General features: G+C 54.0%; 1 protein-coding gene across 1 annotated transcript; it reads right to left on the bottom strand.

The window, feature by feature from the left end:
* Positions 1-67: 67 nt before the first annotated feature.
* Positions 68-23,458, bottom strand: STARD10 (StAR related lipid transfer domain containing 10). The gene is made up of 7 exons (XM_070473293.1): positions 23,357-23,458; positions 22,652-22,962; positions 4,040-4,187; positions 3,312-3,415; positions 2,564-2,681; positions 733-785; positions 68-488 (listed from the first exon to the last, which is right to left on the bottom strand). The coding sequence occupies exons 2-7, from the start codon at positions 22,856-22,858 to the stop codon at positions 243-245; spliced, it is 876 nt and encodes a 291-aa protein (XP_070329394.1). The 5' UTR covers positions 22,859-22,962; positions 23,357-23,458; the 3' UTR covers positions 68-242.
* Positions 23,459-23,938: the final 480 nt, after the last annotated feature.

Here is a 23,938-nt window from a genome sequence, read left to right as displayed (position 1 = left end):
GAACAAAGGGGCCTAGGGCGGTGCCCGTGCCCGAGCAAGTGGGAAGCAGGCACAGTGATGAGCCAGATGAGGCTGTGGGATCGTTTATTGGGGCTGTGTCCAGCCAGGCCGCAGCGCCAGCCTGGGCCCGAGCCCAGCGTCCCCAGGAGGCGCAGGAGGCGGGGGAGGGGAGAAAGCGGGGGAGGATCCGCCGCCTCTGGGCTCGGCCCCATCGTATCGCGGTCCCTGCCGTGGTGCAGCGCTCAGGTGAGCGAAGTGTCGTCATCGCTGCCCTCGCCGCCCGCGCTGCCTGTGCGATCCTCCCGGCTCTCTGCCACCGAGCTCTCGTCGATGTTCTCCAGCGAGTCCGCATGTTGCACCGACAGCTCCGACAGCGCCAGGCTCGGCAACGAGCTCTGCTCCGGGTGTAGCCACGGTTTGAAGTGTGGTTGATGCTTCTGCTTCCACTCAGGGTATTTGACGCACGCCTTGTACATCTTCTTCATGGCCTGCGGACCGGTTGTACCGCCGGATAAGGGGTGAGCTGGGAGCAGGACTAGGCCTTCACCCCATCTGCTCCCACGCCCTCCAGCAGCTCTGACCACTGTTCCCAGGATCCTGACTCCAGCTCGGGTTTCGTAACTCCGCCCCTCAGCCCTGGCCCCGCCCCCTGACTCCCGTTCCCGTACTCCATCCCTGCAGCACAGAACGCTCTCCCAACCTCCACACCCGCCAAGTCCCAAGGTCACTCACCTTGGGAGCCAGGAACTGAGAAGATTTATTCACTACCCATTTGGGTAAGGAGCCTATGAGGGCAGGAAAGGGTAGTGAGAAGAAAAAGGAAGCAGCAGCGTAGGGATCCAGCCCCCCACAAACACACACACCAGCTTCCTTACTCCAACCTGGGGTTTCCAGGGAGAACACACTCTTCTCCCTAGGGAGGGGGCAGAGTGAGGCAAGTCCTGTAAGACTTCATCGACTTCAAGCCCTCTTTCCACCTCAGACCAAGGTCCTCAGGCTCAACTCTGTTACACCCTCTACCTCCACCACCTGACTGCCTCTGCCCTCTGCTGAGTCCAGGGGCTGCATGAAAGAAAACCACAGGGTCCAAGGTGATCACAGGCCACACATGAGTTAAAATCCTGGCCAATCAAGCTTCTGCCTGCTGCCTCCCCTCTACTCACACTTACCTGCCTTTTCTCATACCCAGTCCCACTATCTTGAATGGCCCTGATGCTCATCCCCTGCTCTGCCTGTCCTTCTAAGCCCCCTGGAGCAGGAAGCCTAGCTGCTGCATGACCTCTTCCAGCCTGGCCCGACCTGGAATCTATGGCCGATTCTCCACCCGCCTCATCCCCAAGTGTCTGCTCTGCCTCTTGACACCCAAAAAACTCACTCAGTGAGGTGCTGGGGAGCTCTGGGCCTGGGCCAGTGGACCCTCAGTGGTGCTGGGGGGATACCCAGGCAAAGATGCTCAAGAGCCTACTCCTCCTCTAGCCATTCATTCATTCCCTCACTCACTCCACAGTCACTCAGTGGCACCCACCCTGGACCAGCCCTGGGGACCCAGAGAGGAACTCACTGTCTGGGGGAGCCCAACAGTGTGTCAAGTGCTCTGCTAGAGGGGGATGGGCCCAGAGGGCAGGGAGCCAGCAGCTCCTCGGGGTATCAGGGATAGAGGAGGTGAAGCAGCCCTGGAGGGATGAGTAAGGGCAGAGAGGTGTTTTAGGCTGAGGGAAAGGGTTGCTTAGACAAGTAGGAAGGTATAAGCTGTGAGAAGGGACTGGGAAACCTGGGGAGGGGGCTTAGACTTCACTGTGAGGGCAATGGAAAAATCACAAAAGGATTTTAAGCAGAAGAGAGTCACAAGGAAATAAGTCCTTTGGAAAAAATCTGTATGGACAGAGAGAGTGGCTGAATGTGGAAAGAAATGACAGATTCAGGAGCTATTTAAGAGGTAGAATCAATAATAATTAATGATTTTGGAGCTGACAAGAGGGGACCCCCCACAACCACCATGTTTTAGGCACGAGTGACTAGAGGGAAGAGACTCAGGAGAAGGGGCACATTAGGAAGGGAGACAGTTCAGCATTGGACACATTGAGCCTTGGGTCCTAAGAGACATCCTGAGGGACACATCGAGGAGGCCAATGGCCACAGGGACCTGGATCTCAGCAGAGAGACATGTAGTCACCTAGCCACAGAAGCCTGGGGAGTGGCTGAGCCCTCCCAAGGGAAAAAGGACTGGGGCCTGGGAAACCCAGACCTCCAGGATAGAAGCCAACAAGACAGAGGGGGAGCAGCCAGTGAGAGGGGAGCAAGTCAGAGCATGGGGGCCTAGGAGTCCAGGAAGAGAGCTGTAAGCTTCGTCTTGGGGCAGTGACTACCACCTTGATCCTTGATTTTCCAAACACTGTAAAGTCTCAAACTTTGGCTCAAAGAACGTTTTGGGTACAGATGCCCCAAAATACAAAACACCTCTTAACAGAGGCCCTTCCGGATCCCAGTAGATCAAATAGATCAAGTCCCATCGCCGTGGTATAGGGAAGGATCCCATGATGGGATTCCAGGGCCAAGCCCTCACCTTTGGGGTCCACCTGGGCCAGGTAGGTGATGACGCAGCTCTTGGGCCCCGTGCTCTGGATGAGGTAGCCCGTCTGGATGGACACAGCTCGGACCAAGTCTTTCCGAGGCGGGTATTTCTGGGGATGGAAGGCACAGGGAGGTGAGACTCAAGGTGTGGGAAAAGGTGGTGCCTTTGTGAGTACTAAACACACACACAGAATTGGTTCATATGCCCTGGCATCCACTCCAAGCCAGGCCTGATATTGGGGTAAGAAGAAAGAGAGGAGTCAGACTAGGTCATCATTACCACTCTAAACTTCCTCTGTTCCCCTCCAGAAAGACCCCAGTCTGGGGTGAGGGTTTATAAGCACACACATGGGTGTGTGCATACACACACACACACACACAAGCACACACTCATCCTTTCCCAGGCCACCTGCACTTGTCTGTCCTGCCTGCCATGGAGATCAAAACACTCAGCCTCAGGGAGGGCCAGGGGACCCTATCTCTCACTCCTGTTCCCTTTTTCCCAGCCAGCCCCTCCCACCCACTTGTCCAGAGTGATGGTCCACACTCATCTGCGTAAAAGCCCCAGCAGGGAGACAAGACATTATTCTCACTGTGTAGGCAGGAGGCTTCACGTCTGGACTGAAGTCACAGAGAAGTCTTGGTAGCAGCCAGGGGCCTCTCCCTGGGCTAGGCCTACCGGCCTAGTCCTAACTGGTACCTTCCCCTGCCCACCCAGCAGGGAAGGCAGGTTGACTCACAGGATGTTTGACTGAGTAGTTCATAATGATGTAATCAGTGCCCATGGGCAGCCAGGAACGGAGGGTGATGACATCACGATTCTTCAGGGGCTTTGGACACCTCCCTGTGGAGGGCAAGGGACAGTTCAGCCAGACCACTGGCCTGCCTGCCTAAAAGGGGGTGGCAAAGCCCAGAGACACAGGGATGCTTGGTTAACTGCCAGCTCCCCTGATCTAAACAAGGACCCCACCCACCAGACCTAATTTCTGGAGCTAGGAAGGAGACAAAACAGCCACTCTCCCTTCCTGCATCCAGCTTCCCCTGCTCCTCACCACCTCACAGAGCCCTCACCTTGCTGGCCTGATCTGTTTGTGTATGTGAATGTGAGTGTAGGAGAAAACAGTGGTATTATTGTGTCTCCATTAAGTGTGGGTAGGTGGGTGAGTAGGTGGCATGTGGCTGTGGGTTTTATACATGACTCTGTGCAAGTGTGTTTGTCCATGCACATGGAATGTGCATGCATGAACATGGGAGTGCATGTGTGTTTGTGAGTACACGTTTCTATATACTCAAGTGTCTGGGAGCAGACAAGGATTCAGGGAAGGCAGACCTACATCTCTACACTCAGGTCTCTGAGCAGCCTGGCCCCGAGAGTGACTGTGAGGAGGGAAGCGGGTAGGAAGAGGCTGGGCTGGAGGCCTGGGTAGAGGTGGAGGGGGCTGGGATTGGCGTGCTTGCATCTGCTCACAAGAATAATAGCCCACATCAGCGTTGACTGTCAAGCGAGCAATGTCGAAAGTTTCAATGACGTTGCTGTCCCACTTCTTTCTGTATTCAATGTCATGTAGGACATCGTAGAGTGTCTCTGCTGGCACATCGCGGCACTCCATCCGACACTGCAGACAGACACATGGGTTGTCAGGGTCACACAGGGCTCAAAGCGCTAATCAGGGGATAGGAAGGCATGCAGGCAAAGGAGGCAGGGGGAGGAGGAGAAGGAGGACAGGGAGGAACAGCGACCTCTGAAGCCAACATGGACTCACCTCTTGCCATGAGCCCCATCCAGCCCTCCCAGAAGCCACATGTGCCAGACAAAGTTAGCCTCTGCATCTAGACACTATCTCCCCCATCTCAGCCCCCACCAAACCTCCCCATTCGTCCCGGTCTCCTTCTCCAGGAAGTCTTCCTGAATTACCCAGCCGACCTTCTGGACTCCTATACACTGTGCTCTCCTCCTCTTTATCTGTGCCCTCCAGGCCCATGAATTTCATGGGCAGAGGCTCAGTCAATTCAGTACAGAGCCTGGCATGAGTACATGTTAAATGAAATGAAAGCACAAATGAACAAACGAATGCCTAAATGGATGTCTTTCCCCCATGGTACTTATCACCTGGCCATACCATTTGCCCTCCTTTCTTTTTTTACACCATCCAACAAAATCTTTGTTTTTGTTTTGTTTTTGACCACACCATGTGGCATGTGGGATCTTAGTTCCCCTACCACAGATCAAACCCATGCCCCCTTTCAGTGGAACACAGAGTCCTAACCACTGGACCACCAAGGAATACACCCAACAAACATCTTTGAATTCTTATTACTTATTAGCCTTGTTCTCAAAGAGTTTTCCAGCTAGGGAGAAAAGAGCAGAGGAAACTTTAAAAAAAAAAATTTAACCCACACAATAACCCTGCCAGATAAGAAATCCAAAGAGGAACTTAAGGCTCAAAGAGGTTAAGAAACTTGCTCACAGTCACCCAGTTGATAAGCAGCAAAGCTGGGGCTGGGACTTCCCTGGTGGTCCAGTGGTTAAGACTCCACCTTCCAATACAAGGGGCACGAGTTCTATCCTTGGTGGGGAACTAAGATCCCACATACCACAGGGTGTGGCCAAAAAGTAAAAAAAAAAAAAAAAAGCTGGGACTTCACCTAGATCACACGTCTGGAAAGCAAATGAAAACAGAACCAGGTTTCATTAGATTTACACTCAGCAAGATGAAACTCAGGCCATATCCTTGTTCTGTGATTTTTTTTTCACCCGAAAGCCCAAACCCCAGGATCAAGTTCCCCTCGGCAAATGGCTGAGTTCTATTGTGTAGCTTAAAAAGGTTTCCCAGAACTGGGTGTTTAGACATACTACTTTCTACTAAAAAGTAAATACATGCAACCACATGAGGGACGGGTCACATCGTCTTCCCCCTAATCTTGTTAGGCCTTGGCCCCACTAATGGTGATGAAAGGACAAGGAAGGACACTACCCATTGAGTATTCTAGGCACCAGTGAACTCATCAAGCCCTGGATATGCCTCACCTAACAAAAATACAACAGACAGAGGAACAAGTTAAGTGTCACCACAAGAATACAAGACAAAGCCAGATGATGAGACATTCTGCAGGGCTGCTGGTCTAGTCTTTCTACACACCAGTGTCATAAAGAAGGAACTGAGATTTATAGAACAAATAACCAGATAGAAAGTACGGTCCTGGATTGCATACTGGCTTGGACACAACAGCAAAAAGGACACATTTGGGACAACTGGAGAAATGTAAACATGACCTGAGTATTAATTAGATGTGCTGAAAATTTACTGAAACAAAATTGTGGATATTGTTGCCTGAAGAAAAAGCAAGTTACAGAGTGGATGCATGATATAATCTCACTTTGGGGGAGCGGAAAAAATCTATACACAGAAAAGGCCTGGGAAGCTAAGGTATTAACAGTGGCAGTCTCTAAATGATGAGCATATGATAGTTTTATTTTCTTTTTGCTATCTATATTTCTAATTTTCTAAAATATATAGTACTGCCTCTTCAATAATGAAAAGAATTCAATAAAAGGTTCCCCAGAGATCCTGAGAGGTGTGCTCACCACCTGCCAGGTACTATCCTAAGTGCTTTCTACGCACTATCACTTTGAGGTATTAGCCTCATTTTAGTTGTGAAAACTGAAGTTTGGGACTTCCCTGGTGGTCCAGTGGTTAAGAATCTGTGCTCCCAACGCAGAGGGGCCTCAATTTGATCCCTGGTCAAGGAACTAGATCCCACGTGCCAAAATGAAGACTCAAGAGCCTGCATGCCACAGCTAAGACCCAGCACAGCCAAATAAATAAATAATTTAAAAAAAAAAAAGGAAAGAAAACTGAAATTGAAGAACAGCTTCAGACTGAAGACTCACTCCCTCCCCACCCTGTTTGCTTTTCTGCTCCACAAGAAGGTATGACTAGATTCAGTCATTTCACCAGCTTCAGCTCTGTGCGGAGCACAGAAGAGTCAGAGACGAATCTGAGGCCTGTCCTTCAGAGGCTTCCAGTTGAGAGAGGAGACTAGTGTGGAAATGGGGAGGTGCCCAGACCGTCCAAGGGGACACAGAGGAGGTGGTCAGCTATGTGGGTGAGATGCGGGGAGTCGGGCTTCACAGAGAAGCTCAGTGTGGAAAGCAGGCATGCAGCAAGAGGCCCTGGCAGAGAGGCCAGAGTGGCCTGCGGGTCAGCTGCATGAGCGCCATCTGCTCTAGTGCCCTGTGCTGCAGCCTAATACTCAAAAAGTCCTGCTTCCAGGTCTTCTTGGAGAAATGTGTGATCCTGGGACTGGTGGGAGTAAGCACAGGAGGAGCCTGGAACGTCTTATTGTGCCAGAGAGTAAAGACCGTGTACTCACAGAATGATAGGGACCTTGCCTAGCAGACACAGGAGCCGGTGTGAAGGGCTCCCCACTGGTTCCGTGACCAACTCATCAGCATTTTCCAGTTTAGCACTGAAAGTTCTTATCCCAAGAAACCTCTCAGTCCCAGGCGAACCAAGCCTACCATGGGTGAAAGCTGGGCCAACTCATGTATTAAGGTAAATAATGATCGTAACATTATATTCCACTGATTAAAATAGGAAACCAAAGTATATACAGGTATGAATAAATAAATACATTGAATGTTTAATGAGGAATAGGGTATTTACATAGTTTCACAGTACCTTCCCATCAAATCAGTAACTTCACTTTGCCTGGCAGATACCACCTTCATCAAGTGATCAAAGGGAATGTCATTAGTGACAAGGCAAGATGTGACTCGGATGCTTCCTGACAGGATGCAATGAAAAGAATACAGATACCACTTATGTGATATTTCTGCCAAAGATGCATGATCTAAATCTAATCATGAGGAGAACCAGACAAACCCTAAATGAGGGGCTTTTTACAAAATATCTGGTCTCTAAGTGTCAGGGTCACGAAAGTCAAGGAAAGACTCAGGAACTATATCAGACTGAGAGAGACGAATGATATACAAGCGAGTGAATAAATGAATGAGTAAACAGAGTGATGAGAGGGATGGGATGGATAAGATGGCAGAGGCCGGATCTGCATCCTCAGGAGCACCCAGGCAAGTGACTGCTGTGTGGCGGCACGTAGGTCCAGGTGCTGCACTGGACGATCAACACACACACTCACCCTTCACCCCCAACTTCTCCGCTGTGCTGCAAAACAGAAAGCTGAGGCTCGGGAGAGGAAGTAACCTGCCCAAATCATAGAGCAAGAAAGCAGCAAAACTTAAAACCAGATCTTCCAATACTCTTAACCCTCAAGGAGCACTCACGTGTGACTTCTCAGGAAACCAGAACTTCTCTAAACCAAGTTTGAAAGCTGGTTTGGCTTTGCAAGTCCTCAAATGTGTTGTCCCAGGCTATGAGTGTATGAAGAGGGAGTGACAACAGAATTATGCTTTGTAGGTTAGAGTCCACCTGGGAAGTCCTCCTCCCTCAAGCCAGCCTCAGTGCCCCCAGGGCCAGCTGCGCCCATGGCTGGGGGCACACTGAGAGAGGCCCACACTGTCTCTTGTCCCTCTGGATCACTGTCGTTCAGGACCCAGGGCCTCACTCTGAGACAGCAGGCAGCGGGAGGAGCACGCAGAGCACCAGACAGAACAGGCACCAAGCTGAGCAGAAACTCTGTGTGATATTTTATCTTTAAGATAAAGAAGGAAACTTCAAAGGTTTCCCAAGCTCATGGTAGATTCCTAGGGAGAAAGGTCGGCTGCCGGGCCTGCTGTGAAGGTGAAAACCCAGGCTGCGCTGGTGGCACTGCAGGTAAGGAGACCGAGGCAGTCCAGGTGACCAGCCTGGCTCTGGGCCTGCTTCTTTCCACAGCCCCCAGGAGGCTGCGTGGCTGAGCCAAGAGAGGTCAGTTACATCCAGCATCGTTCCTGTGTGCAGCTGCAGCCGCCACATGGGCAAAGTAATTCTAAGAGACTTCTGGAGGGATGGGTGGGGGCAGAGGTGAGTCATCAGAGAGCACCTGGTGGGCAGGGCTGTGACCAGAACCCACAGCCATTGGGCCCCAGGCAAGTCAGTCACTTTGGCTGGACACCTGGGAGCTCCTCCTGGAAACCATAACTGAACTGGAGGCAGTGCCGGAGCTGTTCAACCAGGGAGCAAGCCATGCTTGGCTGCAAAGCTCTTAAGGCCTGGTTTACTGCAGGAAGTCTCACATGCAGCCATTTTACAGCTGAGAAAACTGAGGCCCAGAGGGAGCAGGTGACACCAAAGAAATTTTTAGACTTGGTACCCGCTACACTCCACTCTCACCAGACTCCTTGATGTAGAGAACTGAGATTGCCCAGAATGCCCATGGTCAGAGGGAATGGACAAGCAAGGAAGGCCATGAGGGTGACTTCTGCACGCTTTGAGTCTGGCAATCGCAGGTTCCAATTTCTACTCTTCTCCTTAGGCATGAGATTTAGTTAGTTTGAGTCATTGTTTCCTCTTATGAAAAACGGGGATAATAAAAATACCTATCTCGTGGGGATGTTGTGATCAAATTAAATGAGATAATATGTGAGACAAAAATGAGCTCCCTGGTAGCTCAAACAGTAGAAAATCTACTTGCGATGCAGGAGATCAGGGTTCAACCTCTGGGTTGGGAAGATCCCCTAGAGAAGTGAATGACAACCCACTCCATTATTCTTTCCCGCAGAATTCCATGGACAAAGGAGACCAGTAGGCTCCTTTGGGAAGGTGAGAACACAGGCTGCAATGGTGGCGCTGCAGTAGGCTACAGTCTATGGGGTTGCAAAGAGTGGGACAAAACTGAGCAACTAACACTTTCACTTTCACTTCGATGTATGCAATATGCCTGGCACGTGGCAGGTATCCTCCAAAACAGTAGCTGTTATTACTTAGGCAGGCTTCCACAAGCAGCCGTGCACCCTTCCACAAGGCCAAGACCACACATGTGTGCATGTATCTCTTTATATTCTGGGCCCCAGATGCCCTTCTTGCCTCACCTGGCCCTGCCCTTCCATCCATCCATTCACTACCTTCTGGAGTATTCTGCCGCATGCCAGGTCTGCAACTGGGCAGCAGGGACGGGTAAACAGCTAAACAGAGCTAAATTGCTGAAAGGGGAGAGAAGGCATTTCCAGCAGTGAGACTGGTAGGTGCAAAGGCCTGGAGGCTTAAATAAATCAGTACAGAGCAAGATCCAGGGCCGTCCCAGTGTCTCACTCTTGCCTCCTCCTCTCTCCCACCCCTAGCCCTGTGCTTCTTTGGCAGATGGTCCAGAGGCAGAGGGAAGTGTAGGGGGGAGGGGCTGCAGTATCTCTCAGGACCCAGGGAGATGACTGACCCAAGACAGAAGGAAAGAAGTCAGGTCATGTCCATGGGGCTGTGGTGTGACCTTGAGGGTCAATGGCCAGGGCAGTAACAAGGAAACTGAGACATGGGCAGATGGATCCCAGTCTGGCTCAGACACTGAGACCTCACACAGCAGGTCTCTAATATGCTTGCCCGTGGAATGTATGAGGCATACAGATTATCCCAGAGTCCTAGGGACTCCAGAGATAACCTCTTCCACCATTCCTCTTCAGGTTACCACCAGGGAAACTGAGGCCCAGGGAAGGGGAAGGGGTCCATTTGGGTTCTGAAACCTCCCTCAGGCTGTGCTGGCTTCTCACCATGTTGCATTTTAGCAGTTTTGTTGAAGAACAACTATTAAGCACATCACCTTTTCCCAAAAGAACCATATTTAACACAGAAGTAGCACTCCTGACCAGGGTGGAGCACTAGCTATCAAATCAATCATAGCTCGAAATAATAGATCTCAACAACCACTACCAAGTACTCTAAATCACCAATTCATCATCCCATAAAGGAGACAGCAGCACCAGACCTTGGACCCCACAGGGGCTGAAATTTAGGTCAAACCACCTCTGCCAGCTGTCAGGGGTGCCAAGGTGCATCCTGTCTCTCACCCTCCCAATCTGATGGCTATCATCAACCCCATTTTATAGATGACGAAAGTGAGGCTCAGAGGCACAATGACTGACCACAGCCACAAAGCTAAGAGTGGTGGAGCGAACCAGAGCCTGGGAGTGCCTGATCCAAAAGCATCAGGACTTTCCGCTCCCCCCTCAAGAGGCAGGACTGACCCAGCAAAAACAAACATGCTGGCAACTGGAGACTGCCTTAGTTAATTGGTGGTTATTACGAAGTGCTCACTGTATTCAGAAGGACTTGCTGACCAAGGAGGCAAAGCTCAGCGATTCTTCCTCTGAACCAAATTCCTGACTCCATCCTTGGCCCTTACTGGGCTGAAAGGCAAGGCCATGCTTTTCTGAAGCCCAGCCCTGGAGCTCTGCACTTGGAAGTCTCCTCTGAGAAGACTGGAGCCATCGCATTTCCCTCCCAGGCTCACACTCACAGCAATTCCAGGCTGTCTGATCAGACAGGCCTCTGCCCTGCCACTTCCTGCCTGTGTGGCCTTGGCCTGGGCAAAGGACTTCAGTTCTGAGTCCCAGTATCTTCATCTGTCAAACAGGGATAATCCTCCCCTCAAGAGTAAAGCTGTGAGGATTAAAGGAGACTTACACACCAAGCCCCCGGTGGCAGCTGCCCTGCCTCCAGCCTTAGGCCCCCACAGTTTTCCCTGACTTCTCAGGCCCTGCCTGCTAACACCAAAAGGCAGGATAAAGGAATAGGAACAAAGCTGAAAACAACGAGAATACCCCAGATCCCTCCACACGCTGGAAGGACAGGGAGGGGGTGGGAGGACCCTCCCCAGGTCCACAGGTCCCACCCTCACAGCCCACCACCAGGCACTGCCATCACCATGTCAGTCCAGGTGCTGAAGGATGCAGAGACTGGCCCAGGGCACACAGCACATGAGAGGCTCAGCGCTGGCAGCCCCTCTGCCCTGTTTCTGTTCCCAGTCCTCCTCCCCGGGGCCACTCACCACCTGCTCGCTGGCTTCGGGGCCCTCCACTGCCCCTCCCAGAGGCCCCACAGGGCCAACAAGAAGCCCAGCTGCTAGAGCACCTGCCCTTGCCTCTGGGTTTCTGGGGCCCCAGAATGGAGACTGCGAGGCCTTCTCCTCACGGCCGTCCGAATCTCAAGAGCAGCTCCAGGGCTCTGACACAGGGATCAGGGAAGCAGAGGTGGAGGTGTGCAGAGGAGAGAGGTCTGCTGAGGCCTGCTTTCCCAAGACCGCCACTCGCTGGGTCTTCGCTATTTTGTCCTCATGCCTGAGCCCGGCGGCGCCCTGCCCAGGCAGCCTACCCTGTCCCTACACTCTGCAGGTTGGTCTTGGGGCCTGCTCCTCCGCCCCACTGGCTCCCTTCGTCAGCAACGCTGTGATGCATCGATTCGTCTTGGCCCCTTGTTCGTCCTGGCGTCCCCAGTGCCTGGCGTAGTTTAGTAAAGAAACGTTGCCTGAGTGGAAAGAGGGACAGGTGAGCCACCAAAGACACCAAGTCCATGTGAGCTCCTCGCCTTTTAGAGCTCTGGGCCGTGGCTGGTGGCGCTCAGCGCTCTGTGGAGAAAGAAGGAAGGGTCGTTGTGAAAACCTCCTGGACGCTCATCAAACTCTCCAAGGCACGTGAGGCTGACTTCTGTTTCTGCCCTCATCCTCTTATAAAACGGAGTGTAAGTGGGGAGACGGGGCAGAGACTAGTTAAGGGAGATTCTGGGGCTTTCTGTAAGACCTTTAATAACTCTGATTTTAAAAAAAGGTAAATTAAATCTGTACTGAAACAGCAATTTACACTCAGTAAATTAGCAAAAATATATAAAATGCCCACTGCTCATGAGGATATGGTAAAACTGTTACCCAATTAGTGACAGCAAAAGCTGGTTCCACTATTCTGAAAAGCAATTTGGCAAATATTTTTAAAATCCTAAAAATGTATCTTTTAACTCAGTTTCTGGACCTCCAGGAACTGAAATTTTTACTCAGGGGGTTGGGGGGTGGGGGTAATATGAAATAAGAAAAAAAGTTCTGTTACAATATTCATGACAATAATATTGCATTTGTAATTAGCAAAATATATTGGAGGACAAGCTGGAACACCACCAACAGCAGGGCCTGGTTCAGTTAAGAATGATACATCACCTTGAAAATTATCACCCAGCTGCTGAGGAAGGACAGTGGGCTCCCTCTGGACAGGGGCACGGGCAGGGGCCCCGCAGAACCCAGAAGAGGCCTGGCAGGCAGCAGCTGCCGGAAGTGTTCCTGAATTAATAATTCTGTAGCAATGCAAGAAATATCCACAGATGCAATGTTAAATGAACAAAAGAGGACACAAACTTGTATCTATGCCACAGGCTCGATTGTACATAAATTATCTACACCCTTGAATAAAAGCTGGAAGGAAAACAGGGAAAAGTTTTACTCGGGAATTGAGGCTGGCTGTGCCTCATTTTGGGGTTCTTGTTACTGTCGATACAAGAGAGTTTATACAAGATAAAGAAACTATATTTTTTTCCCTAGGTTAAGAGTGTGGTCCAGAATCTCAGGGGCCTGGCTCCCTGGACCTGGGAGCCTGGACTCAGCTGAGATGGGCCTGAGGCTGCCCAGGAAATGCTCTGTGTAGTATGGCCATGCTGAGAGTGGGGCCAGAGGGGACTCAGAGTCCTTCCATTCTCAGCCAGGACACAGGCATGAAACCTGGGGGCTCAGGGCAGGGACAGAGAAAAGTAGGGGGATGCAGGTACAGGGAGGGGCACCCCAAAGCAGATTCTTACGGAATGTACAGCAGATGGCACCCATGTGTAAGGACAGGGAAGAGGCTCCTGGCAGAGGTGCTGGACTGGAAAGGGCCTGGACTGGCTGGGGGAAGGACAGAGCTCATGCGGTTCCACAAGGTAGCCCGAGTGAAGAAGGATGGAAGCGGGAGGAAATGGAGCTCTCCCTTGGGTATCTCAGACTGTTCATTCATCCATTCAGCAAACGTTAACAGCATGCCAGTTCTGTGCCAGGTGCTGGGGCCTTGCAAATTCTCCTAATTTCATCCTCTCAACTACCCAGGAGGAGGGAAGATTGGGCCCATTTGTAAATGGTGGCTGAGAAAAGTGAAGAACCATTCAGGAACCCAGTGTGACCCGAAGTCGACTGCTAAAGTTGTTCTTTAAGATTTAGGCTCTGCTCTGTCAAGGACTCAAGGAATCCCAGGTAGGCTAGCACTTGGCCAGATAAGGCCTGTCCCTGGGGAGTCCCCACTAGGTACTGGGCTAGAGGCAGCTCTGCCTGGAGTAAGGGGAGCTGGAGGCATGCAGCAGGTTTGGTGTGGGCCCCTCACAGGGTCTCCTTTCCCCAGCTTCTGGCTCATAGTTCTCATCTGCAAAATGACTAGACAAGCCTCTTCTGAAGGGAAGAGCATCTGGCACCAGACAACCTCAACCCATCTTCTCTACAAAAGTGTGGCCCTCCTGAGACTGGTGGGAGGTGGAGGTACTGCATGTCTACCCGAAACGCAGCTCCCAGAGGCTGCTAGGCCGGACCAAGCTAGGCCCCTCTGCTGCTCTCTCCAGGGCTGAGTGACTCAGCCCTACTCTGCTCCCATCCCCCTGCCCTCCTCCGAGTCTCCAGCAGCCTCCCTGGACCCCAGCCCCCACCCCCCAGGCCTCGGCATCTGAGGCACACCCTGCTCTGACCTCTGAGAAGCTGACCTCCAGGTCTGGAGCTCCCGCCACTTCGTTCCAGCCCTGGGGGAGGTGGGGGAGCCTGACAGAGGAGGGAGACCTGAGAAAGAACAGAGTGGGTGGATCTGAAAGAAAAGACAGACAGTCGGGGAGATCAGTGAGACAAGACAGGGGCCAGGGCTGACACACAGACAAGTAGACAGAGACAAATTGGATAAACACTTCCCAGGACTTCAGGGGCTGTCAGTGGCCTCATGCTCCCAAAGCTCTCTAGTAAGCTCTGGACTGCATCTTCAATGGCCTCCTGGGCACCACCCCCTGCATAGCCCACAAAGCTCACCCTAACCATGTCCACTATTGTATTACCCAAGCCCAACGCCCACCCGCCTCTGCTCCCCTCCTGTGCCTGGAACCTGGGATTCCGCTTGACCACGACCTTCCCAACAACCTCCCTTTGCCAGACTCAGGCAGGCCTCACCATCCTTGCTTGGACCACTGCTGCCACACCTTCATCACTGGTTTCCGGACTTCCAGGTCAAGCTGTGACCTGCGGCCAGGAGCTTTCTAAAACCCAGTGACGGGAATTCCCTGGTGGTCCAGTGGGTTAGGACTCTGTGCTTTCACTGCTAAGGACCTAGGGTCGATCCCTGGTGAGGGAACTAAGATCCCACAAGCCACGTGGTGCAGCCAAATAAAATAAAAAATAAAACCCAGTGATGATGACACTGCCCAGCCTAAAAGCCTCTGCTGCTTCTCCCTGACTTCAAGATCAAATCCTAAAACGTCCTCCCCACTCTGGCTCAGTCTCCACTCTTTCCTCACCCTTAGTCCGCACCCACCAAGACCTTCTCAGCCTGCCCCCTAACTCCTGTCGGGCCCCCAGGTCTTACCCAGATACTCCTGCCCCCCACCACGCTGTCACCCACGCCTCCCGTGGCCTGAGGAGTCACGGAAGGCTGTCACCATCTTCATCAGTCTCCCCACTAGGCCTTCGGAGCAGGACTCAGGTGTGATCCATCCCCAGGCCCCAAGCACCAGCACAGAGGCTGGTAGAGTGGGTGGGATGCATGAGAAGAGGTTTGCTGAACGAATAAATAACTGAGACAGGAAAAAAAAGGGGGGAGGGAGAAAAGGGACAAGTCGAGATATACAGGTAGAGGTAGTAACCATCACAGACAGGGATAGAAAACACCTTAAGGGGAGACTCTGAGACCCAGAGACAGGCCCAGAGGCAAAGACAGGAGGCTGCAGGGAAGCAGGGAGGGGAAGACCGAGGCAGAGCCAGAGCTGAGCTGGGGGGGGCGGAAGCCACTGGAAGACAGCTGAGGAGACATAATTGGATCAGAGACAACTCTGCTGCAGTGAGGGGGTGTGACTCACACACACAGAGTAATGCCAGACACAGAAACACACACAGTCTCACACTCAAGAGGCACAGACACACACCTCAGGTGCATGTACAGACACACACACACACACACTCAGTATGGATTTAATGACCCTTGTCAGGTGCCCTGCCCCTGAGGCGCTCACAGTCTACCCAACCAAGGACCAGATCATACACACAGGCACCCACAGCCCAGCTCCACACACAGAAGGCCCAAATATAGAAGGCCAGACAACTCCCATCACATCATCCTGTCTTCATAACACACAAACACCATCTGGTATCTTATGCTTGCCTCCCCCTCAGGATGTAAACTCATGACAACAGGGTCTGATCTGTTTGGTTTGCCACTAAATTCCTGGATATACTTGGTGTATAGCATGTTCACCATATAGTATGTTGAATGAATGAAGACTGAAGACACACAAGGGAACTCCATTCGCTCTGGTTGTCAGGCCTCTGCCTTCAGACTTAACACTTCTCTGGTCCAGTACCAGGCCCGAGGCAATCTAGAAGAGTCCAAAACTAGGAAGGGGGCATCAAGGAGAGGCTGGAGGGGATTCTCAGAAAGCCAGGGTTAGATGACAGGAAACTCAAAGGATGAGATTAAATGGCCCAGGCGATGCAGAGGAGACCAAAGGTGGGATTTACCCCTACTGCCCATGGAGGAGGTAAACTTGCAGGCATTGTTCAACTGCCCCAAAACAGAGGATTCTAGACACAGGTCAGAAGTAACAAGTAGCTGCCTTCAGGGAGGCAGGCTGAGAGATAGGGAGGCAGTTGTTATACTAAAGCCTCAGAGAACAGCTCCGGCTGCCCAGTGCCACCTGCCCAGCCTCTCTTTAATAACAAGTGCGGGGGGGGGAGAGGTCTGTATTTGGTGTTGGACCCACCACTAAGTTCTGGGCCTGATAGTTTGCTCCACGGCCTGTGTTTCTGCAGCTCCAGGGGTCCTGGAGCATTGAGGCCAGACTACATATGCTTGAGGAGAGAAAGAGAAGCACAGCGGGCACCCGGTCTGAGCATCTTTCCTCTCACTTGTTGAGGGGGCGGGTGGGGGGTGATGCTCACCTCCCCAGGTCAGGGGTAAAGGTAAGAGAGCAGGGCGGGAAAAGGGTTTCTAACTCCACTGGTGGTTGCTAGCCCCTCATTAACAGACTGGAGATGTCCAGCTGAGGTCCAAGATCCCTAAGGAGTGCCAGGCCTCTGGTGTCACGGCACCCACAGCCCTGGCTTCAAGTGGCTCTACCAGGCACAGAGACACAGGGGAAGAAACAAAACCCATCTGTCTCCAGGACTGCTTCCTTTCTCTCATCTCCTGAAACTTTAAAGACTCTCGGCTGGAAACTGATCTGGGGCTCGTTAAAGTTTAAAAGCCAGAGCCTGGGGAGCTGGTCATGGAGGCACAGAGCCAGCCTGAGGGCCTGAGGGCTCTTCTGGGCCCAGCGTGGATACGGACTGAAGGCACCACCCCACCAGCTCCTTGCCCCCGGGGACTGCATATCTTATACTATCTGCACAAGAGCTATGCTGTAACCACCATATTGTCCTTTATCCCTCCTAAATCTTTCTGGAGGCAATCCCGTGCTCCACTCCCCGCAGGCCCTACTTTAGTGCAGGCCTTGGCATGTCTGTGCAGACAAATAGAGCAGCATCTTCCTCCTACCATCCACCTTGTCTAAAACCCTCCCCAGTAGCCTAGAACCTCCGGGATCCAAATTCAAGAGCCTTGATCTAGTTGTCTAATCACTTCCACCTGTCTGAGTTCCAAGCCCCACAATATACCACCTGCAGTTCTCCTAACAGTGCCCTGTTTCCTTCCTCGGGGGCCTTTACATAGCTCTTCCTATGTATGAAATGTTCCCAGTGCTGTCAAACCTGTACTCCTCACTGTCAACCCAATTCCAAACCGATCACCTGAGCATTCCTCCTCTGAGAAGCCTTCCCTGGTCTCCAGGGATGGCTCAGAGGCCCCCTCCAGGTCTCTGCAGCTCCTGTGACAAGTGTCTGTTCCAGCATCCTGATTTCCCTCTTTGTCTCCTACCTGAACGAAGTGCCCAAAGACAGGCAAGCCAGCACAGCTGCTCACATGCGACAGATGAGGAAGCTAAAGCTGGGGCAGGAGCAGCAATCTGCCCAAGGCCACATGGCCGGGACCCTGAACCCTGTTCTCTCCCCCTGTAGGAAGGACCTCCAGGAACACCTTCCTAAAGCCTCCAGCCAGCTCTGAACTTTCCTGTCTCTGATTTCTTCCAACTGAAGATCCAGACCCCGACTTCGGGAGGGCAGCTCTCTGGGAGCCCTGTTTCTTAAGGACAGATCTGGACAACTTCCTCCAGCTGCCCCTACACCAAGTCAGAGCTAGAACCAGGAATCCAGCTAGAACCAGAAAACCCAGGAATCCAGGCCAGGGGTTCTCAGGGCCTCAGGAGCCCACCTAGGGGCCTCTCAGACAGCACAGACCAGCAAGGCTTTAGCTCTCCATTCTTACCCCGTGTCCAGTACTGCAGACACCCTTACCATGACATAAGGCCAGGCTCTACAAACCACCTGCCCAGCATCTTTCTAGAGAAATAGGGAAACTGAGCCCCAAAGGGGGCAGAAGCCCAGCCTAAATCTGAGATCATTGAATCCAAACCCCTAAAACCCAATTAACTCCTGCCTCTGCCACCACAGATAAGAAGATTGACCCAGAAAGGTAAAGTGAACCCCAAGGTTACACAGTAAGGACTGGCTCTTGCTTAGCTGGGACCCCTCCAGGGTACCCTCTCACAATGACACAGCACTGGGAGACCTAAGGCAGGAGAGAGGGGTGGGTTCTGAGCAACAGGGTCCAGGAGATCGAAGGGCCCAGTGGTGCTAATAAGCAGGCCCGAGACACTGAAGCCATCCTGGCCTTGGAGTCTCAAGGACCTGGGTTCTGATCCTGCCTCAGCCACCTTCAAGTTGTTTGACTGCACAAGTGAATTCCTGCCCTGAACGAACCTCAGCTTCCAAATCTGTTCAATGGAGTTCGCAAGACACTTGTGACGATTCAGTGGAAATACATGAAGAAAACCCCTGGCCCTGTGACTGTCTCCACCATCCCCATGACCCTTTTGAGTCCCATAGACCATTAAGAGTAAGAAGGGTCCTTGGAGATCCCTGAGATGATCCCAAATTTCACAGGGGAAGAAAATGAGGTGCTGAGAGAGGACAGACCTGAGCACTAGCCTAAGAGCTTGGAACCCAGGAGGCTGTGGCATGGAAGCAGGTGGACAGTGAGACAGGTCAGAGAGGGGTCACCAAGCTTTCTCCAAAGGGGAAGAGGAGCAGTCATAGGACAGGAAGTCAGAAGAGATAGGTCCCCACTGCTCAGCTTCCTGTGGCAAGAGGAACCTCAGGTTCTCAGCCATGCTCCCCCAGGAGACCTCACACCCCTGCTCCAGCCAAGGCCCTCAAGGCTCCTACTCATTGGGACCCACTCCTGCCTCAGTCATTAGCCTGTGAATATCCGCCTCATGCAGTGGGCAGGGAGCCATCTGGAATTGTCAGTCTCTCTCCACCCTCTGGAGGTCTGGCCACCTTCTGCTCTCAGGTGGCTAGGTGCACAGCAGGATCAGAGAGCCTGAGCATGTGAGCATCAGGGCAGGACTGGGCCGGCCATGCCATGCCATGCCATGCCATCTCCAGCTTTCCGTCCCCTGTGCCTCATCCCTCTCCATGGGACCCAGCACAGGTACGGAGTCTAGAGGCTCTGGGAGCCAGGAGAGCCCCATGGCACAGATGGAGAAATAGCCCAGAGAGGGCAGGGATGTGCCCACAGTCACACACAGAACATAAGAACACCATAACCAGGACTGGACCTCAGCCCCTTCTCCCGCTGGCCCTGCTCGAATAAATGACAGCCCCCTGGTTGCCCAATTCTCTCCTCTACAGCAGCTCTGAGGAAGCCTAGCCTGGGCACTGAGAGACCTGCAGTCAGGTGCCCAGAAGCCTTCTGCCTTGGGCCCAGGATCCGTGTTCAGCATCGGCCTTTGGGACAAGGCCTGACCTCACAGAAGGTGGTATCTGCCTCCTCTTTGGTGCTCAGAGCACTGTGCAGGCCTGGGACCAGGCCAGACCAGAGGGAGGGAAAGGGCAGAGGTGGCCTCCAGCAGTTCTGTCCCTCCTTCTGGCTCCAAATGCTGGACCAGAGCCACAGTGACTTCCAGGAACCTCTGGACACAGGGGTAGGGAGAAGATAAGTCTGGGGGAAGCGGGGTGAGGTAGAGAAAATCAATCAGGTAGGCAGCTAGGTGGCTCCTCCCCCACCCTAGATTCACGTGCGCAGGGCATGTCCAGTGGGCAGCTGCCATTCCCAGGTCAGGGGGCAGACCAAGAACCGGCGGTGGGGAGTGGGGAGCTCAACAAATACCTGTGGTTGAGTCCCAGTCTCCTGGAGTGACCCAATCAGTCCTGGGAACTCTGGCTTCAGACCTGCTGTGTGACCTTGGCAAGCCACTCCTCTTACTGGGCCTCAGCTTTTTAATTTATCAACAGGAATAGGATGATGAGAACACCATGTCCTTCAAAGAGTTACCGATGGGGTCAAATGCCAAAATGTTGACGAAGATGTGAGCCCAAGTGGACAGAGGCAGGGGCTCTGGAGCCAGGCTGACCTGGGTTCCACTTCTACCTTAGCTGCTGTGTGACCTCAGGCAAGTGACCTCACCTCTCTCAGCCTCAGTTTCTTTGTAGCTTGGAGATATGCTTACTACAGCCCAGGACTGGTCTGAAGGTCAATCAGGCAATGCAGATAAATGCTCGACTCAGAGCAGCGGTTCTTACCGGAAACAAGATTCCTGGAGTCTTGGGGATGGGGGAGCTTGGAGACCTCTGCCTGTCCCCCAGAGCTCCACGTGGCTGTGCTGAGGGGATCTGAGATCTCGAGATCACCTCCCTTCCCTGAGCCAAGACCCAGCACCCTCCTTAGGCCCCAGCTCTGCTCACCTCCTGGCCCCAGCCCCCTTCACTGTGGGGAGCACAAAAGAGAGAACTAGGCAGGGAGGCTAGCGATCTGGGTTCCAAGCCTGGCTTGGCTGGGGCTTGGCTGTGTGAGCCTGGGCTAGCCCCTACTCCTCTCTGGACTTGCACTCCAGTAAGCAGTGAATTTGAAATGGGGATTGCAAAGGCACCTCCAACCTCTGCTCAGTCTGAGAGGGAAAGAAGGTCAGGTGTACGCCCTAACTACAAGCCCACAATACCCCAGTTTTCCCAATCCCCTCTACTCTCAAGGAAGAACACCTGGCAAATCTGATATGGCCACAAGGGGTCTATTGTGGAGGTCTGGCTCCCAGACTCACCAATTCCAGTCCTGGATGGGGCTGGGTTTATTCATTAACCAGGCCAGATGGAGGAGGAAGCTCCACTCTGTTGACACAGAGGGTGGGAGTCCCGGGCTCAGTTCAGACTTTCCCCTTCCCTTCCTTCTGGAGAGCCAGCTTGATGGGGAGATTATGCTTCCCTACCCCATGGCACAGTCCAGCCTGAGCCTTTCCCAGGTTACAGGCAGGAAAACAACCTTTTTCTCACAACAACTTTGCTCACTTTGTATTCAATTCGTTCCTTTGTTCCTTCCTTCCTTCCATCCTTGATTCAACCAACATCCCTGCTGGGCCTGTGTTGGAGGCTGAGGACGGAAAGGATAGGATGTGTCCCTGTCCCTGGAGAGCACTAAGCTGGAACATACCAGTGGCCCTGCCCTTCCCTGCTCCTCAGACTTAGACACAGGTCCAGCTCTGGGGAAGCCCCCGGCCCAGGGTCCTCAGGCCTGGGTAGAGAGTCCCAGAAAGGGAGAAAAGGAGACACACATGGGAACTGGGAGAGAAAAAAGACAGTCAGATAGCCAGGGTGCAGACAAAGAGTCAAGAAGGGAGCAGGTAAGGCAGAACGGGTGGGCCAGGTGCCTACGTGGGGACAGATGGACAAAGCTCTAAATGACTAAGACAAGGTGAGACAGAAAGGCACAGGGTCAGACAGAGAAGGTCAGACATCTCTGGCCCTGTTATGAGGCCCTGATGCCAGAGTTAAATCCGAATCCAAGGGCAGGTCCCAGGCAGGAGGGGCTGGAGTGGGGGGAGGGCAGGAGTGCTCTCCAAGTCCAGTGCCCTGCTCCCACCTCTGCCAGCTTCCACCACAGGAATACACTTCTCCACGTGTTCGAGAAGGAGAGCAGGAAGGCTGAGGCAAGAAAGAGGGGAGGGCACACCCAGGATCCCACTGAAGGGAGACCTGCCTGCCCCGTTGAAGAGTGGCACTCACAGCAATGCCAGATGCGTTGTGTGGGAGGCAGTCACTGAGGGCTCTCATCAGAGTCTTCACTAGCCTGTTCCCCATCTAGTCCCCCAGGGGAGGTGGGCTCATGGGGTCCCAAAACCCAAGCCGGCCCTCTTTTGACAAAGAGAAGAAAATCATGGGGTTGTGAGGAGTGGAGTGGATGGCTGAGAGAGGCCAGATACGCCTGCATCTTCCCTGCCTCTGCTGGCCTACACCTTGGTCCCTCCTTCCCCAGCCTGCCGGCCCAGCCTGGCCCTGTGTGAGGCAGGGACATCTAAGCCCCGCTTTCAGGATCTGCCAGCCAGGATCCTGAGTCCCTGCAGGAGAGACTCAGGGGACAGCCAGCAGGGAAGAGGGAGGAGCAGGGCATCAGGCAGGAAGAAGTGCAGAGAGTAGGGAAAGAGACCCAGTTCAGGCTGAGAGAATCAGGAATTTGGGACTGAAGGGCTCAGTCTCCCACCTGAGATGACTTAAGTCAGGACCTGGGAAAGGCTTCAAGGGCAGAGGGCTCCCTGAAGGAGACCACTCTCCTAGGTGGGCTTGGCAGCAGTCCACCTCCCTGAGCAGGCAGCGGCTGAGTGAGTCACACCCCCTGTCTCCAGGCCTCAGCTGGCCCATCTGTGAGATGGGGGCTTGCCCAGCAAACTGTGCCTCCTGGGTTCTCACAGGAGACTCTGAGGTGCACAGCCAGGAGTCTGTACCCCTGCTGGAGGACCGGGAGACTCCCAGAGGCAGTCAGGGCGCAGTGCCGGCTGCACCTGCTGCGGGGCCACCCTACCTTGATCTTGTGCAGGGTACGATCCATCTCCACAGCCTGCACCCACACAGACACACCGGCCTTGCTGTAGGTCAGGTTCCAGCCCGCCTCGGCCTCACACTCTGACCGGAAGCTGCGGAAGTCCTGGTCGTCGGGCACCTGGACGCTGTCGCGGCCCAGGACTGGCCGAGGCCCCGGGGGCTCTGGGGAGGCAGCTGACTGCTCCATGGGGAGGCCCAGGGCCCTGGTCCTGGTCCGGCTCTCCTGGGTCCTCCGCGGAGGCTCCGACCACGTCGACGCGGCTGCAGATGCTGACGCCACCTTCCAGGGACCTGCAAGACCGGTTTGGGAACCGGAGTCAGAACGCTGCGGGTGCGCGTGCGGCTGTCCGGGGTCCTGGCAGGTAGCGAGTTCGAGAGAAGCAGGGGCTGGCCCCCTGGCCAGCGCGCACCGCCGCCACTGGGCAGTATGCCCCTCTCTCTCTCCACAAAAGCGCGACCTCAGACCGCCAGGGGTGGGAGCCGGAGTGGGGGCTGCGTATTGGGGTGCTGGGGAAGCCCGTCGGGACCCAGGGGAGGCCGGGACCCGAGGTGACAGACGGTCCGGTGGGGTCCGCGCAGCGCTGGCCGGACTGGCTCAACTAACTCGGCAGCGGCGCCGGCGCGGGAAGCGCGCGGGGCCGGTGGTGGGGGCGGGGTGGGGCGCCCGCGGGGCCGGCAGGCTCACCTGTGCCCGCTACTCGCCGGGGCCAGCCGGGGCCGGGGGTGCGAGCGCCTCTGCCGCCGCCGCCGCCGCCGCTGCCCGGGAGACCGGGGCCGCGCGGGGGTTCTGGGGAGAGGAGCAGTGGGTCCCGCCGCCCGGCCCCGCCCCGCGTCCCCCTGCCCCGCGCGCCACCCCCACCCCACCTCCGTCCCTCCCCCGGGGCTAGGCTGCGGGCTCCGGGGGCTCAGCTCGCCTGGGCTCGGTATTTTCCAGGCTGCGGAGGTACAGCTGACGGGGCTTGGAGCCCCGCCCCACCCCGCCCAGCCGGGTCCTAGCGCCCGCCCCCATCGCCCCCGAAGAGGACCTGGCCGGACCAGTCCTCAGGCAGGGATTGAGGAGGGTCCAAGATAGATAGGGCTCTGAGAGGAAGAGCGAGGCGGTGCTAGAAGGGGGATTCTGGAAGTTAATTGTGAACCCTTTATCTCCAACACCCTCCCACGCTCACAGGTACACACCTCTGCAACAGCCTACTTAAGACACACAAGCAGCTGGTCCTTAGAACCACCCAGAGACATCCCCACACCACACCCCTGAGACCCAAAGATG

The sequence above is a fragment of the Odocoileus virginianus genome, chromosome 10, assembly GCF_023699985.2.
Source record: "Odocoileus virginianus isolate 20LAN1187 ecotype Illinois chromosome 10, Ovbor_1.2, whole genome shotgun sequence".
Taxonomy (NCBI): Eukaryota; Metazoa; Chordata; class Mammalia; order Artiodactyla; family Cervidae; genus Odocoileus; species Odocoileus virginianus.
This window is presented reverse-complemented; position numbering and strand designations above follow the sequence as displayed.

What these genes read in the sequence shown, in the direction of transcription:
- STARD10 (XM_070473293.1), bottom strand. Translation starts at nt 22,858, where the DNA reads ATGGAGCAGTCAGCTGCCTCCCCAGAGCCCCCGGGGCCTCGGCCAGTC. An exon ending in ACTACTCAGTCAAACATCCT is followed by an intron (nt 2,682 to 3,311) that starts GTGAGTCAACCT and finishes TTCCATCCCCAG; the next exon opens with AAATACCCGCCTCGGAAAGA. An exon ending in GGCCCAGGTGGACCCCAAAG is followed by an intron (nt 786 to 2,563) that starts GTGAGGGCTTGG and finishes CTGCCCTCATAG; the next exon opens with GCTCCTTACCCAAATGGGTA.